Genomic DNA, 13682 nt, shown 5'->3' with positions numbered 1-13682 from the left:
AACAAAACATCTATTCATGGGAGAGATATATCACTTTTAGAGAAATGTGTTCTCTAAAAGGAATAAAAATAGAATTTTTGCAAATCAATTTTTATTTCTAATGCCCTATGGGAGTTTCAAACTTTAAGAAAGCTTGTGGCAAATCCTTTTAAAATGCCACAGGGCAGGGCTATAACAAAGTACTGAATGTGTATTTAGGGGCCTTGGGTTCAAATCTCCACTCTACTACTTGCTTTAATAACCTCTTTGGTTATTAAATAACCTCTTTGGGTTAAAATATAGAACATGTAATAGGTAGGTGGATAATATAAATATTTTTAATATATATAATCTCTCTAGGCCTTAGCTTCATCATCTGTAAAACAAAAGGTTGAAATTTATTATCTTTAAAGTTCTTTACATTTCTAACTCTATGACCCTATATAGGACCAATGAAATGAGGGCTTTTTAAAATATGGCTTTCGTATAGCCATTTTTGTTGTTATTTTTCTTTTCTTTTTTTAAAGAAAGACAACCTATGTACTCGAGTAACCTTAAAATAGCTAAGGCTGCTTTTTGGGAAAAGAAGATAGAATTATTTAATTCTTACTCTGCTTCTATTTTCTCTGCCAGGAAAATTGCTTTTGTACTAGAAATGACAGAACAAAAATGGCTAATAAGGAGATGCTACTCAAGATAAATAAGAGGATAATAAGAAAGTTTTGAGCTGTCCTTCATGAGTACAAGCCACATCATACATAGGCACTTAAAGCACTGGACAATATGATTACTGAGCCACTACCAGAGAAATTTGAAAGATAGAAAAAACCATGAGAAATAAAATAGGATTAGAGAAATGTCTACTTTTGAAAAGAAGAAAGTGAATAGAATGCAGAAAATATAGACCAGTGAGAGCTTGACTTTCTTTGGATTCTAGCCATGCCTCCCCCAATACATATTTGTGATTAGAATTCTAGACTATACTATAATCAAAGCTATATTTAGAGAATCCATATTAAAGCAAATACTGATTTTTTAAAAAAAGAGCGAGCATCTCTTCATCAAGAATAAGTAATGTAGGGTCATCCATGGTGTTGTACTCTTGTAATCTCTTAAGGGCTAAAATTCTAGCTAAACTGTCTAAAATATCTAATGAGTGGTCGCCAATAAATTATATGCTTTAGCAAGAGTTAGACTTTTAAGCATTTATTAAGGAGAATAAGAATTTGGTAAAGAGAGAGAGAAAGGCCTAGATTACTATCTATTAAAGGGAGAGTGCATTTCTAGCTCCGCTCTCCACCAGAGTCCAAAGGCAAGAGCCAGACAGAGTGCTAGTCTCTTCCTTCTTCCTCCCACTACCCAACGTCACTTCCTGATGCCAAAGAAAAGACTCCTGGTCTTGCCCTCAAAGACCTTCGCTTCATGGGCGGAACTCTTCTACAGTAAGTCTCCAGCAGGTGGCGTCATTCCAATCGTTACAAATCCCTGCTCCCCAACAGGTTGAATTAGCTAGCAGATCTCTTAAGCTCAGGAATTCTGAATTGTAGTGGGCTAAGTCAATTAATTAGGTGTCCACAATAAGTCCAGCATCAATATGGTGACCCCCAGGAGCAATGGGCTACCAGTTTGCTTAAAGATGGATAAACCTTATATGTTTATCAGATGTGGGACTGTGACCATAAATAGCCACTACATTTCCAGCCTGGATGAAATAGGGAGACCCAGGGCTAAAACAAACTAACAAACAAAAAAATAGGCCATGCTAGACTGAACTGGTAGACCAGGAGATTGCTAAAGAAATAGTTTACTGATTCAGTTGTAAGGGGCTAAAATTCTAGCTATACTATCTAAAATCTAATGAGTGGTCACCAATAAATTATAAGCTTTAGCAAGAGTTTAGACTTTTAAACATTTATTAAGGAGAATAAGAATTTGGTAAAGAGAAAGAGAAAGACCTAGATTCTTCTATATATCTTGGGGAGCTACAATTCTCCTCCACTCTTCATGAGCGGCCTGGTGAAAAAGACCCAGAGCATCAGTCTCGCCCCCTCTTCTTCCCACAAGCAAACTTCACTTCCTGATGCCAAAGAAAAGCCACACGGCCTTGCCCTCAGAGGTCTTCTCCTCATGGTGGAGCTTTCCTACAGTAAGTCTCCAGCAGGTGGCATCATTCCAATAGTTACATAGTTCAACACAGAGAGAACTTTTAAAATGCCCACTATTTACTAGGCATTGTGGTATGAATCAAAAACACTCTTTTCTGTGTTGTTTTCCTCTACCAGACTGTGCCTTCTTAAAGGTAGGGGTTGTCATGTTTGTTTGTATTTGTATCTCTAGTACTTACCACATTGCCTGGTGTGTAGTAAAAAAAAAATGCTGTATCTATTTATCTATGGAGACAGGAAATTTTAGTAAAGCATTTGAGAAATGAATGTGCTTCTTGTGGAAAAGAGAGAAGACATCGACTAAAGGATAGTACAATTAGTTGAATTCACAGGGTTGGCTGAAAAATCGGACCCAAAGAATAGGCATTAAAGACTTGGTGACTGTTTGGAAGGACTACAGGACAATGACAAAGGGATCCATGCTTGGCTTGTGCTCCTTAACATTTTTACCAATGACTTGGAAAGAGAAAAGGCAAAGGTCGCATGCTTATCAAATTTGCTGGTGAAGGATTGCTAACATATTGGAAGACAGAGTTTGGATTCAAAAACATCTTGACAAACTATAATACTGAGCTATAAGATGAGATTTATTCACAATAAGATGAAGTTTAATAAGGACAGACTTCAAGTTTGACACGTCTATCCCCAGCATATGCTCATACATAGCAGGTGAATAATTACTGTTTGAGTGCTTAGGTTAAAAATCAACTACATAAGTGTGAGGTCAGGTAGGCTGTAGCTATACAGTAGTTTCTCTGAAAACAAACAGACAAAAAACAAACCTCTAGGTTTTAGTGGATTACAAGGTTCAAAGAGTCAATACTGTACGTTGCAAAATAGCAAAGATCTTAGCCTACATGAAAGCGTGCATGATGGTGTGACCCTGGGCAAATCACTTAACTCTCATTACCTGGGGGAAAAAAAGAGTGCGTGATGTCCAAGTCTAGGGAAGTGATCCTGTCCTTATCCTGATCTGGAATTCACTGAGTTCTTTTAAGAAGAACATTGATCAGCTTGGGGCGTCCAGAGAAAATGATGATGCTAAAGTCCTCCAAAGCTAGAGAGGATACAGACATGAGCAACAGAGATGTAGGGGCTACAGTGTCATGCCACGAGGCTCAGAAAGAACTGAGAGTGTTTAGCATAAAGAGGAGGAGAGGTGTCACATGGTACCCGTGTGTTCAAGAGATGGAATGGCTGCCGTGTGGAAGATCAATTAGAATTGTTCTTAGTGACATGGGATAGAACTAAGAAAAACAGGTGGAAGTTGTAAAAAAGAAATTTTAGGCTAGAGGTAAGGAGGAATTTCCTAAGAATTAAAGCTATCTAAAAGTGGAAGGCATTGAATTAGGAGGTAGAGGGAAGGGAACAAAAAATTATTAAGCACCTACAACGAGGCAGGCAATGCACTATTTTCTAATTTGATCCTCATATAAAGTCTATAACAGTTGTATTGTATTGCTATTATTGTCCCCATTTTACATTTTAGGAAATAGAGGAAGACAGCAGGGCTAAGTGACTTGCCCAAGTTCACGCAGCTAATGAGGCTGGATTTGAACTCAGGTCTTTTTTGGCTCAAACCTTAAGGCTCTATCAACTGTAACACCTAAATGGCAGATTACCCCTCACTGGACATCCTTGGGCAAAGGAGGACAGCTCTCCTGGGTACAAGAGAACTTAGGCTGTGCCCCCCACCATAGAATAGACTATAGTCTTTTACCAGTACCCTAACCCAATTTATTGTTGCTATTGTTTGTCCTTCATTCTAGAAGAGGACCATGACAGATGTCATTACTTGCAATGAATTGGATTTAAGTGAGGGAAGGCTGTACAAGGTCACCAAACTCACTCTCTCCTCCAGAGCCAAAATATAGATCAGGACAAGTGGAGATGGTCTGGGATGTTGAAGGCAATTGGGGTTTAGTGACTTGCCCAGGGTTACACAGCTAGTAAGTGTCTGAGGTGAGATTTGAACTCAGGTCTTCATGACTCCAGGGTCAGTGCTTTATCCACTGTGCCACCTAGCTGCTCTCTGCCCCAATTTATGGAAGAAGCAAATGGGATATGGCATTGGAGCAAAAGGGAGCCCTGGGAAAGAGAGTTGTTGTTGTTTAATTGTTTCAGCCATGAAACTTCATGATCCCCCTTTTTTGGGGGGGGGCGGGGAAGGAGCATTTCCTGGCAAAAATACTGGAGTGTTTTGCCATTTAGCTCATTTTACAGATGAGGAAACTGAGGAAAAAAGGTTAAGTGACTTGCCTAGGGTCACACAGCTGATAATATGTGAGGCCAGATTTGAACTCATGAAGATAAGTCTTCCTGATTGATTGCCAGGCCAGTACACCACCTAGCTGACCCTGGAGAGAAAGGCTCCAGAGCAAACATTTCTTATCCTGAATGCTTGATTATTTGTGCTACTAAGAAGTAGCATAAGAGAAAGATTTCACATATAATCCAGAAGTTTAATTTTTTATACTTAATTTTAGTCATCTCTCCCATAGACACTTTAATCTGTAGTTAAGGCAAACAACCCCAAAAAAGAGGTATGAATTTAACTTTTTGTGTACCCATTTAATCTAATTTTGTGTTTTTGTTTTGTTTTGTTTTGTTTTTGAGGGGCAGTGAGGGTTAAGTGATTTGCCCAGGGTCACACAGCCAGCAAGTACCAAGTGTCTGAAGCTAATTCTGAACCCAGGTCCTTCTGAATCCAGGGCCAGCACCCTATCCACTGTGCCACCTAGCTGCCATACCCATTTAATCTAACAGAGTTGCATATGAACAGTGATATTTTCCTCAAGATTGACAAGAGCAGATCAATACATTGGATAATCAGTTCCTGAATAACTAGTAAGTGATTCTGTGTAGTGAGCTAGGGGCTCCATTTATGAAAGGAATAATGACCTCATTTGTTTTCATTGTTCTAATTCTAGATTCATTTCAGATTAAAGTAAATCAATCAGAAAGGATAGCTATGATTTTTAATCATTCCACAATTTAAAAACTGGAGGTAATTATTATGTTAATAAAACACCCCTCTTATTTCACTTCACACCTTAAGTTTTTGATTCAACATTCGGAATTCCCTACTAAAGGTGATATATAGTCAGGTCCTAAGAATGTACCCAGGTAGTTGGTGGGTTTATTTTCTTTTTCTTAATCGAGGAAAATGAAATCCATATCAACTTATTTGTCAACTACAGAAATGTACTTTTAAAGGTAAGTTTTAGTAAAAATCCAGGAGTCTTTACAAATGCTCTCTATTCATGAGGTCCTTCAAATTACTGCTATTCTCAATCAGAATCTACTATATCTTTAACAAATTGACACTGAATAACAACCATAAACTGGTTTTGCCCAAACAAAATTAGCCAAGAAATAATATTCCTACTGGAAGTCAAAAGAAAAGTAATTAATTCTATATTAACTGCATTCAAGCAATACGATTGACATCCTCAAGTACATACTAAACCACAACACAAATAATCCAAGTACATGTTTAGTAACCAGACATCCTAGTGACGTACTCTTGGGGCAAAATGCCAAGGTAGAAGAAACAGTGAGAACTAAACACATCTAATATTGAGTATTCATCATTTTGAAAGAAATGTTAAAGAATGATCCCATTTATGTCAAGTAGACATACTGGACCCTTACCAATGTGGAGGCCAACCAAGATGTAACTGGTAGTACAGTTCCAATTACTACTATGCTTCAATTAAGTTTTGACATACTGAGGAGAAAGTACATCTCATATGCTGACAGATATAACATAGAGAAGGCACTAAGTCTATCTCTTTTCTAGGAACAACAAAGCCCCTCAAATATGAGAGGGTTATATACAACAAAATAGGTAAAGTTGTATACATAACAGATTTGTCTTTCTCCCCTTTTTTCAATCAATTAACAAGCATTTAGAAAGAACTTGCTATGTTCCAGACACTGTGCTAAGTGCTGGGAATAGAAGCACAATGAATGAAACAATTCTAACTAGTAAAGGTAGTATAATCCAATGGAAGAGACAAGTACATAGTAAACATGTGAAAAACAAATACGAATATACACCAACAGACACAGTGAAGGTAGTTTGGGAGGGAAGAAAGAAATCAAGAAAGGCTTTGTGTCTTAAATAGTCTTAAAGCAACAGAATGATCTTAGGAGATGAGGTCAGGAGGAAGGGCATTCAAGGAATGAGGGATGGCCTGTACAAAGACAGGAAGATAAGAAATGATGTAGTGTTGAATGTGAGGAACAAAGAAAAGGTCAATTTGGATGGATTGTAAAGTGCAGAAGGTTGAGTAAGGTACCTTATGGCTGGAAAGACAAATTGGGGCTAGCTTGTAAATTGCTTTAAAAACTAAACAGAAAAATTTCTATTTAATTCCAGAGGCAACGGGCAGCCACTGGAGTTTATTGAGTAGGGAAGTGACAAGGGCAAACTTATGCTTAAGGAAAATCCCTTTGGCAGCAGGATGGACCGGAATGGAAAGAAACTTCAAGCAGGGAATCAGAGTTCCTCACAATAAAAGGAAACTGGCATTCTGACATACTGGCTATGTCAGGCACTAAAATAATTTTTCTAATGGGTGGAAGACAGACAGCTACAGTAGTAATTGATATGTTATCCCTTTACTCCAAGTCTTTGTAAGTCACTACCATTATAGTCACTATTCCAATGACGTGTTTTATTGTTAGCAATTGTGGTATGTTTTGGCTGGGTACAGGAGTATAATAGTCTGTACCTCATGAACAAAGCCAAATTAATTGATACATCTGTAATATGTGCTCATGACCAATGTTTCACACTCTGACCAACTCTATTAATCCAAGTCTTTGAAGTTCCTATATTTGAAGAGCAGACTCCCTTCTTTTTAAACCTGTATTTTATTAGCAACTTGAACAATATTTTTAGGGAAAAAGAACTTCCTCACATCACAGTCTTTTCTGATGGATTACAGTCTGACCACACATTTTTACATCATTAGAATTAGTGAATAAACGTTAATGTTCTTTTAAGGAAATCTTGCTTCATATACAAGTTTTCTTATAACATTGTATAGCCCATATACTTATAATTGTTAATAGCCATATCATATTCCACAAGAGAGTTAAGCTGTGGTTTGGACTTTGCTATTTATGAGTTATGTGACCTTGGCTAGGTCCCCTCATCTCTCAGAGTCTTTATTGCCTCATGTATAAAATAAGTAGAAGAAGGATGGATTAGATAATCTCTAAGGTCCTTTCTTGTTTTTTATTTATTTGGGGGGGGGCAGTGAGGGTTAAGTGACTTCCCCAGGGTCACACAGCTAGTAAGTGTCAAGTGTCTGAGGCCAGATTTGAACTCAGGGCCTGTGCTCTATCCATTGAGCCACCCAGCTGCCCCCCCAAGGTCCTTTCTGATCCTAAATCTCTATTATTCTAATAAAACACATTCTGCTTTGCCATTACCAAATTGTTGGGCATTCGGGAGGCAGGGTAGTATAGCAAAATGAGTAGCTGAAGTAACAATATAGAAGACCAGACATTTATTCTGATCCCTACTACCACTCCAAAACAGCAATTATGCAGAAACAAAGCAACTACAGTTGTCTCTATGGACTAGGATACCCAGAATTGAAAAGGTTAAAGGAACAAACAAAATCTATGAACTGATGCTCTCGCCGACCTTGAGCTCACTTGTTACCCTTCCCCCACCTCCCATATTACTGATAGTGACACTACACCAGCATAGACAAGGGCCTAATATATGGGGTCACAGCTGGCAACAAAAACCAACTCCATACCCTGTCCCCTTCTGTCTTTCCAGTGCAATGGAGGCTCCAGCTCCAGGCCACAGAAGTTTGCTTGGGCAGTCACAGTCAGCCAGCAGGGCAGCCCTTCAGGAACAAAAGCCTGCTTGGAGTCACAACCCCATAGCACCAGCACTAAAAAGCTTTGAACTGCAGGTGCAAGGCCAAAGAACTTAGGAACATAGGAAGGGGGATAGGCTATTAGAAGAGGGCACTGTTCATGAGGGAAGCTATGCAGCACTCTACCAAGCCTAAGGAAAAGAGCACAACATCTAGTTGAGGCCAGTTCTGATTACCTAAAGTCAGTTGAGGCAGAGATCTAGGCTGATGGACCATGAGAAGAGGCAGAAATGCTTTGAGATTCAGGCCCCAAGGAAAGCACAATCAAAGAAGAGGAGTCAGAAAGTGAGTGATAGTGGAAAAAAAGGGGTGGGGGGGTAAGAGCCTGAAATTACCAAAGATTTCTGGAAGAAGAAAATGTAAAGACCTTGAACATGAACAAATAAATCAATGCGGAAAATAGTAACAAGAGAAGGAAATATGGCTTCCAGATGCTTTGTTGACTCTAGGGAGAACAAAGAACCACAACACAATTCCTGAGTTCACATTTCTCAAAAGAGAAATGAGAATTATGAGAACAGAATGTATGGCTTGTTCAGCAAAAATAATGGACAAAATAAAAAAACTGGAATCTGAAATGGCAAGCCTCACCAATGAAGCAAAAGAGAGAACAACTGATTGGGAATGCAAATACACAGAAATGAACTGCAATCTAGAACAATAAACAAACGAGTAACATTAAAAGAAAATGTGCTTACTATACAAGCAAAACACACTGATCTCAAAAAACAAGGTACATAGAGACAACCTAAGGATCTTGTGTCTCCTAGAAAAACTCATCATGACAAAAAAAAATCTTAAACCATAATGAAGAAAATAATAGAAGACAACCACCCAGAACTTCTGAACTTAGAAAATGCAATTCCAATCAAATGAATTTGAAGGCTGCCTTCAGAAAAACAATCAAACAAAACAAGGCTGTAAATTCCAGGACACATAGTGAATAAATTTAGCAATTCAATTCAGAAACAAGTTCTGTAAGCCATCAGAAGAAAGACCTTCAACAAAAGAAAGGACATTTGAATAACAGGAAGGAATAGAATAATTTTTTCTAAAGAGCAAAGGAATTGAAGGAGAAGAAAGAGACAATCTACTTGTCTAAATAAGAAGGGAAAAAAGAGAGAATTTTGTAGCCAGGCAAAAGTAAGAGAGAAAAGGGAATTAATAAGCAAAAAACTCCAAAGGGAAAGGAGTAACAAATGTGAGGAGGGGATCAGAGGTGATGGAAAGAGAGCCAGTGGGAAAAGAGCATATTTAAAATAAAGATAAAGGTAAATTTAAAAATCCATAACTCAAAAAAATCCATAACTTGAAAAGAAACCTATAATCAGAGACGGGTAGAAGAAATTATAAACCTAAATCTCCTACTTTATATGTGATTGGTTTAAACAATCCAAAAAAATGAAAAAAGAGTGGCAGCTGGAATAAGATAACAAAACCCTACAATATGTTCCTTACAAGAAACACATTTAAAAAACACATACACGAAATAAAACTGCGAGTATTGAAAAATAAATTATTATGCATCAACTGAACCCTAAAAAGCAGTTGAAATCATGCTGACAAAGCAAAAACAAACATTCAAAAAATAGAGACAAACAAGAAAACTATATTATGCTGAAAGGAATCATAGATAACATACTAATATCAGTAGTAAACATATAATGCTTCACATACTTTAGCATCCAAATTCAAAAAGGAAATTATTTGAGCTACTAGAAGACAGACAGTAACAATCGTTATAGGAGACTTCAATAGCCCTCTCCCAGTTTTTGATAGGTCTAAAAGAAAGATAAACAAAAGGAAAAGTGTGGAACTGAATATAGTCCTAGAAAACAAAAGAATATACATATTTCTTAGGACTGAATAGAAATTTTCTAAAAACTGACTGCACACTCACATGCACACACACACACACAGACACACACACACACACACACACAAGTAATTCATTAAGGGGGCCAAACAAAAGGTAATGATCCAAATGGAGATTTAATGAAATTCTAGATGAATGTGTCAGAGAACAACTCATAGAAACAATAACTATATAAAAGAAAATGATAATGATTGTTCAACTTATCAAAACTTCTGGGATGCAGATAAGGTAGTTTTTTGGGGAAAATCATATCATTACAAAGAGACTTTAAGAAAAAACAACAAATGATTAATGAAATGAATATATAAAAAACTAGAAACTCAACCAATAAGAAAAACTTAAATGAGTACAAAAGAAGAGGTATTAAAAATTAGAGGGAGGGGCGGCTGGGTGGTACAGTGGGTGGAGCACTGGGCCTGGAGTCAGGAGTACCTGAGTTCGGGTCTGGCCTCAGACACTTAGCACTTACTGGCTGTGTGACCCTGGGCAGGTCACTTGGCCCCAATTGCCTCACCAAAAAAAAAAAAAAAAAAATAGAGGGAAACAGATCAACTAGTAAAAAAAAACCAGGGAAATGATAAACAAAAAATTGGTTCTTCTAAATGACTGTTAAATTTATAAACCTTTAGCTAATCTGATTAGGCAACTAGGTGATACTGTGGAAAGAGCACTAGGCCTAGAGTGAGAACAATCTAAGTTCAAATCTAACATCAGACTCTTATTAACTATGTGACCTTGGGCAAGTCACTTAACCAATGTTTGCCTCAGTTTCCTCAATTGTAAAATGTGGATAATAATAGCACCTACCTTCCAGGGTTCTTTTGATGACAAAGAAAGCTAATAATTGTAAATTGTTTAACACAGTGCCTGGCACACCATAAGCACCATATTAATGTTACCTATGGTTTTTCCAGTAGCAATGTATAGCTGTGAGAGTGGGACTATAAGGAAAGCTGAGTGCTGCAGAATTGATGCTTTTAAATTGTGGTGCTAGAGGACTTCTGAGAATACCTTGGACAGCAAGGAGATCAAATCAGTGAATATTTAAAAGAAATCAGTTTATGCTATTCACTGGAAGGCCAATTACTGAAGCTGAAATTTAAATACTCTGGCCATATGAGATGAGATCAATGGAAAAGACAGATGTTAGGAAAGACTGAAGGAAAAAAGAAGGGGATAGCAAAGGATAAGCTATATAGATAGTATCATGGAAACAACAAACATGAAGTTAGACAGACTTTGAGAGATAGTGGAGGATAGAAGGCCCTTGCATGCCATGGTCCATGGGGTCATGAAGAGTTGGACACAACTGAAAGACTGAATGACAACAAAAAGGCTGTTGTAAGATCTTTGTAGAGTATAGGCAGTTATTATTATTTTGGGAGAGCAGGGCAATGAGGGTTAAGTGACTTGCCCAGGGTCACACAGCTAATAAGTATCAAGTATCTGAGACCGGATTTGAACTCAGGGCCTCCTGAATCCAGCGCCGATACTTTATTCACTGTGCCACCTAGCTGCCCCAAGAGCTTTTTTAAAAATTAAATTAATGCATTTATTTTGCAGGGCAATGAGGGTTAAGTGACTTGCCCAGGGTCACACAGCTAGTAAGTGTCAAGTGTCTGAGGTTGGATTTAAACTCAGGTCCTTCTGAATCCAGGGCCAGTGTTTTTATCCACTAGCTGCCCCAACAGTTATTTTAAAAATATGCTTTTATTATTTCTGATTTCACGCTAATTAAGTAATGTGGTCATAAACATCTGAATAAATTACTTTTCGGGGGTTAGTGCCTTGAGGGACACTCCCCAAAGAGAAATTACTGGGTCAAAATACATGAACAGTTTTATAGTTCTTGTTACATTATTATTTGATTGTATTGCAAAAAGACTAATTTACAGCACCAGCAGAAACATGTAACTATCAGCTTTTCTACAACCCAAGCAAAATGGTATTATTAGCCTCATTTTCAATTATTTTAATAGGACTAATTGGTTGGTAATGGTATCTTAAAGTTGTTTCATTTGTAATTCTATAATTGCCAGAGAAGTTATACATTCTTTGGATTCCTTTCCTAAAAATTCTGTGCTGCCCACATCTCCTTCACTGCACTGCTTGTTTTTGAGGTATCTGAGTGTTTATATGTGTTTATCTTTGGATCTACCCTGAAAGGCAGAAGTCTAAACACATCCTAGGAAATAAATGATGACTTTTCGATCTCTTAATTGGTACATGAGTTGAAATGTCTAGCATAGTGCTCTCCTTCCCCTCCACCTCCAATCCCAGGAACACCAAAAACCATAAATCATGATTGTTAACGGAGGCCAATCTCTTGGGCCCCATTAACATCACCTCTGAGAGAATATAATCTTTATGTGCTTTGAACTTGTTGTGGGGCCATACAAATTTCAAGTAACTTTGATGTGTGGTGATAAACTGATAATTCTTTAGAAGTTATGATAGATTTTACTAAGAATACACAGTCATTTTTCAAAAGCACAGGCCATAATTAAGGGGTCAAAATCATGCCTTCAAATAGTAGCCTATGACTCCATAATTAATATACATTTTCATAAAAAGGGAGGGCTCCTGTCATGAAAAATTTCAGATTAAGAAGAAGGCTGGGGTAGCTGTCTCAGTCGTGATGGCTTCAAGGTTACTGCGGGGCGCTGGGGCGCTGGCAGTCCAGGCCTTGAGGGCCTGTGGCCCGGCTCGGGCTGCCGCTCGCTCCATGGCAAGCGGAGGAGGTATCCCTTCTGATGAAGGGCAGGCTACTGGTTTGGAGAGAGAGATTATGATGGCTGCAAGGAATGATTTGGATCCCTACAATATGTTAGCCCCAAAGGCAGCTCCAGGGACTAAGGAGGAGCCAAACCGGGTCCCTTCCATCACTGACAAGCGAATAGTGGGCTGTATCTGTGAAGAGGACAACAGTGCAGTCATCTGGTTCTGGCTTCACAAAGGCGAGACACAGCGTTGCCCTAACTGTGGAACCCATTACAAGCTGGTACCCCACCAGTTGAGCCACTGAGCCCCTGAATTGGTTTACCTGAGATACGGTGTAATGTTTTCTTCCCTCCAATAAAAGATTAACCATTTCCCTGGCTCTCCCATAAAAAAAAAAAAAAGAAGAAGAAGGCTGGTACTTTTAAGTACACAAAATGGAGTGGTGAGAACAGAGAACTGTTTACTGAACACACTAGTGATGGTTTATATATTGACTATGGGCCTTCTATCTTCTCAGCAAATGAAGAATTCTATTAAACATTTGCTGGACAACAAATATCCTTTAAAATATAGGACTTGTTTTTTAAGTGAAAAAATAGCAATAAGGCCTACTCAAAGCAGCAGCTGTAGCAAATATGCATGTTTATATGACTAGAAAAGGAGGTCAGATAGTTATGTAGTAGAAATGAGAGACAAGAGATGGAAAAGTGAGTAGTACAGAAGTTCCTCCAGGAAAATCATAGAGTAAGAAAAAGACTGCAAATGAGACATAGGAAAATAGCAAAGACTCTTGCAGGATGAGAAAGTAATGCACTGGAGAAGGAATACCTATCCTTAAATCCCATATCCTTTATAATATTCAAGAAAAATATCCATGTGCTGCCAACAAGTTAATAGATTTTATTTTTGTTAACACTTCTGTTCTCAACCCAATAATCTATATATTGAAGTCAAGACTGAAGTATTCACTAGTTAAACTTAGCAACGTAAGAAATCATTCTTGCATTTACTTCTTTCTCCCTACCCCCAACCTGA

The 13682-nt window shown here is 38.0% G+C and overlaps 2 protein-coding genes across 6 annotated transcripts in view; one reads left to right on the top strand and one right to left on the bottom strand.

The window, feature by feature from the left end:
* ATP8A2 (ATPase phospholipid transporting 8A2) overlaps positions 1 to 13682 on the bottom strand; it is a 787448-nt gene that overhangs the window by 367375 nt on the left and 406391 nt on the right. The gene's annotated exons all lie outside the window — the stretch shown is intronic.
* Positions 12557 to 13018, top strand: LOC122751328 (cytochrome c oxidase subunit 5B, mitochondrial-like). Its single transcript, XM_043998331.1, has one exon. The coding sequence runs from the start codon at positions 12565 to 12567 to the stop codon at positions 12949 to 12951; it is 387 nt and encodes a 128-aa protein (XP_043854266.1). The 5' UTR covers positions 12557 to 12564; the 3' UTR covers positions 12952 to 13018.

Source organism: Dromiciops gliroides, chromosome 3 (assembly GCF_019393635.1).
Source record: "Dromiciops gliroides isolate mDroGli1 chromosome 3, mDroGli1.pri, whole genome shotgun sequence".
In the NCBI taxonomy this organism is placed as follows: domain Eukaryota; kingdom Metazoa; phylum Chordata; class Mammalia; order Microbiotheria; family Microbiotheriidae; genus Dromiciops; species Dromiciops gliroides.
Note: the sequence above shows the minus strand (reverse complement) of the source record. Positions and strands in the feature narration are given on the sequence as shown.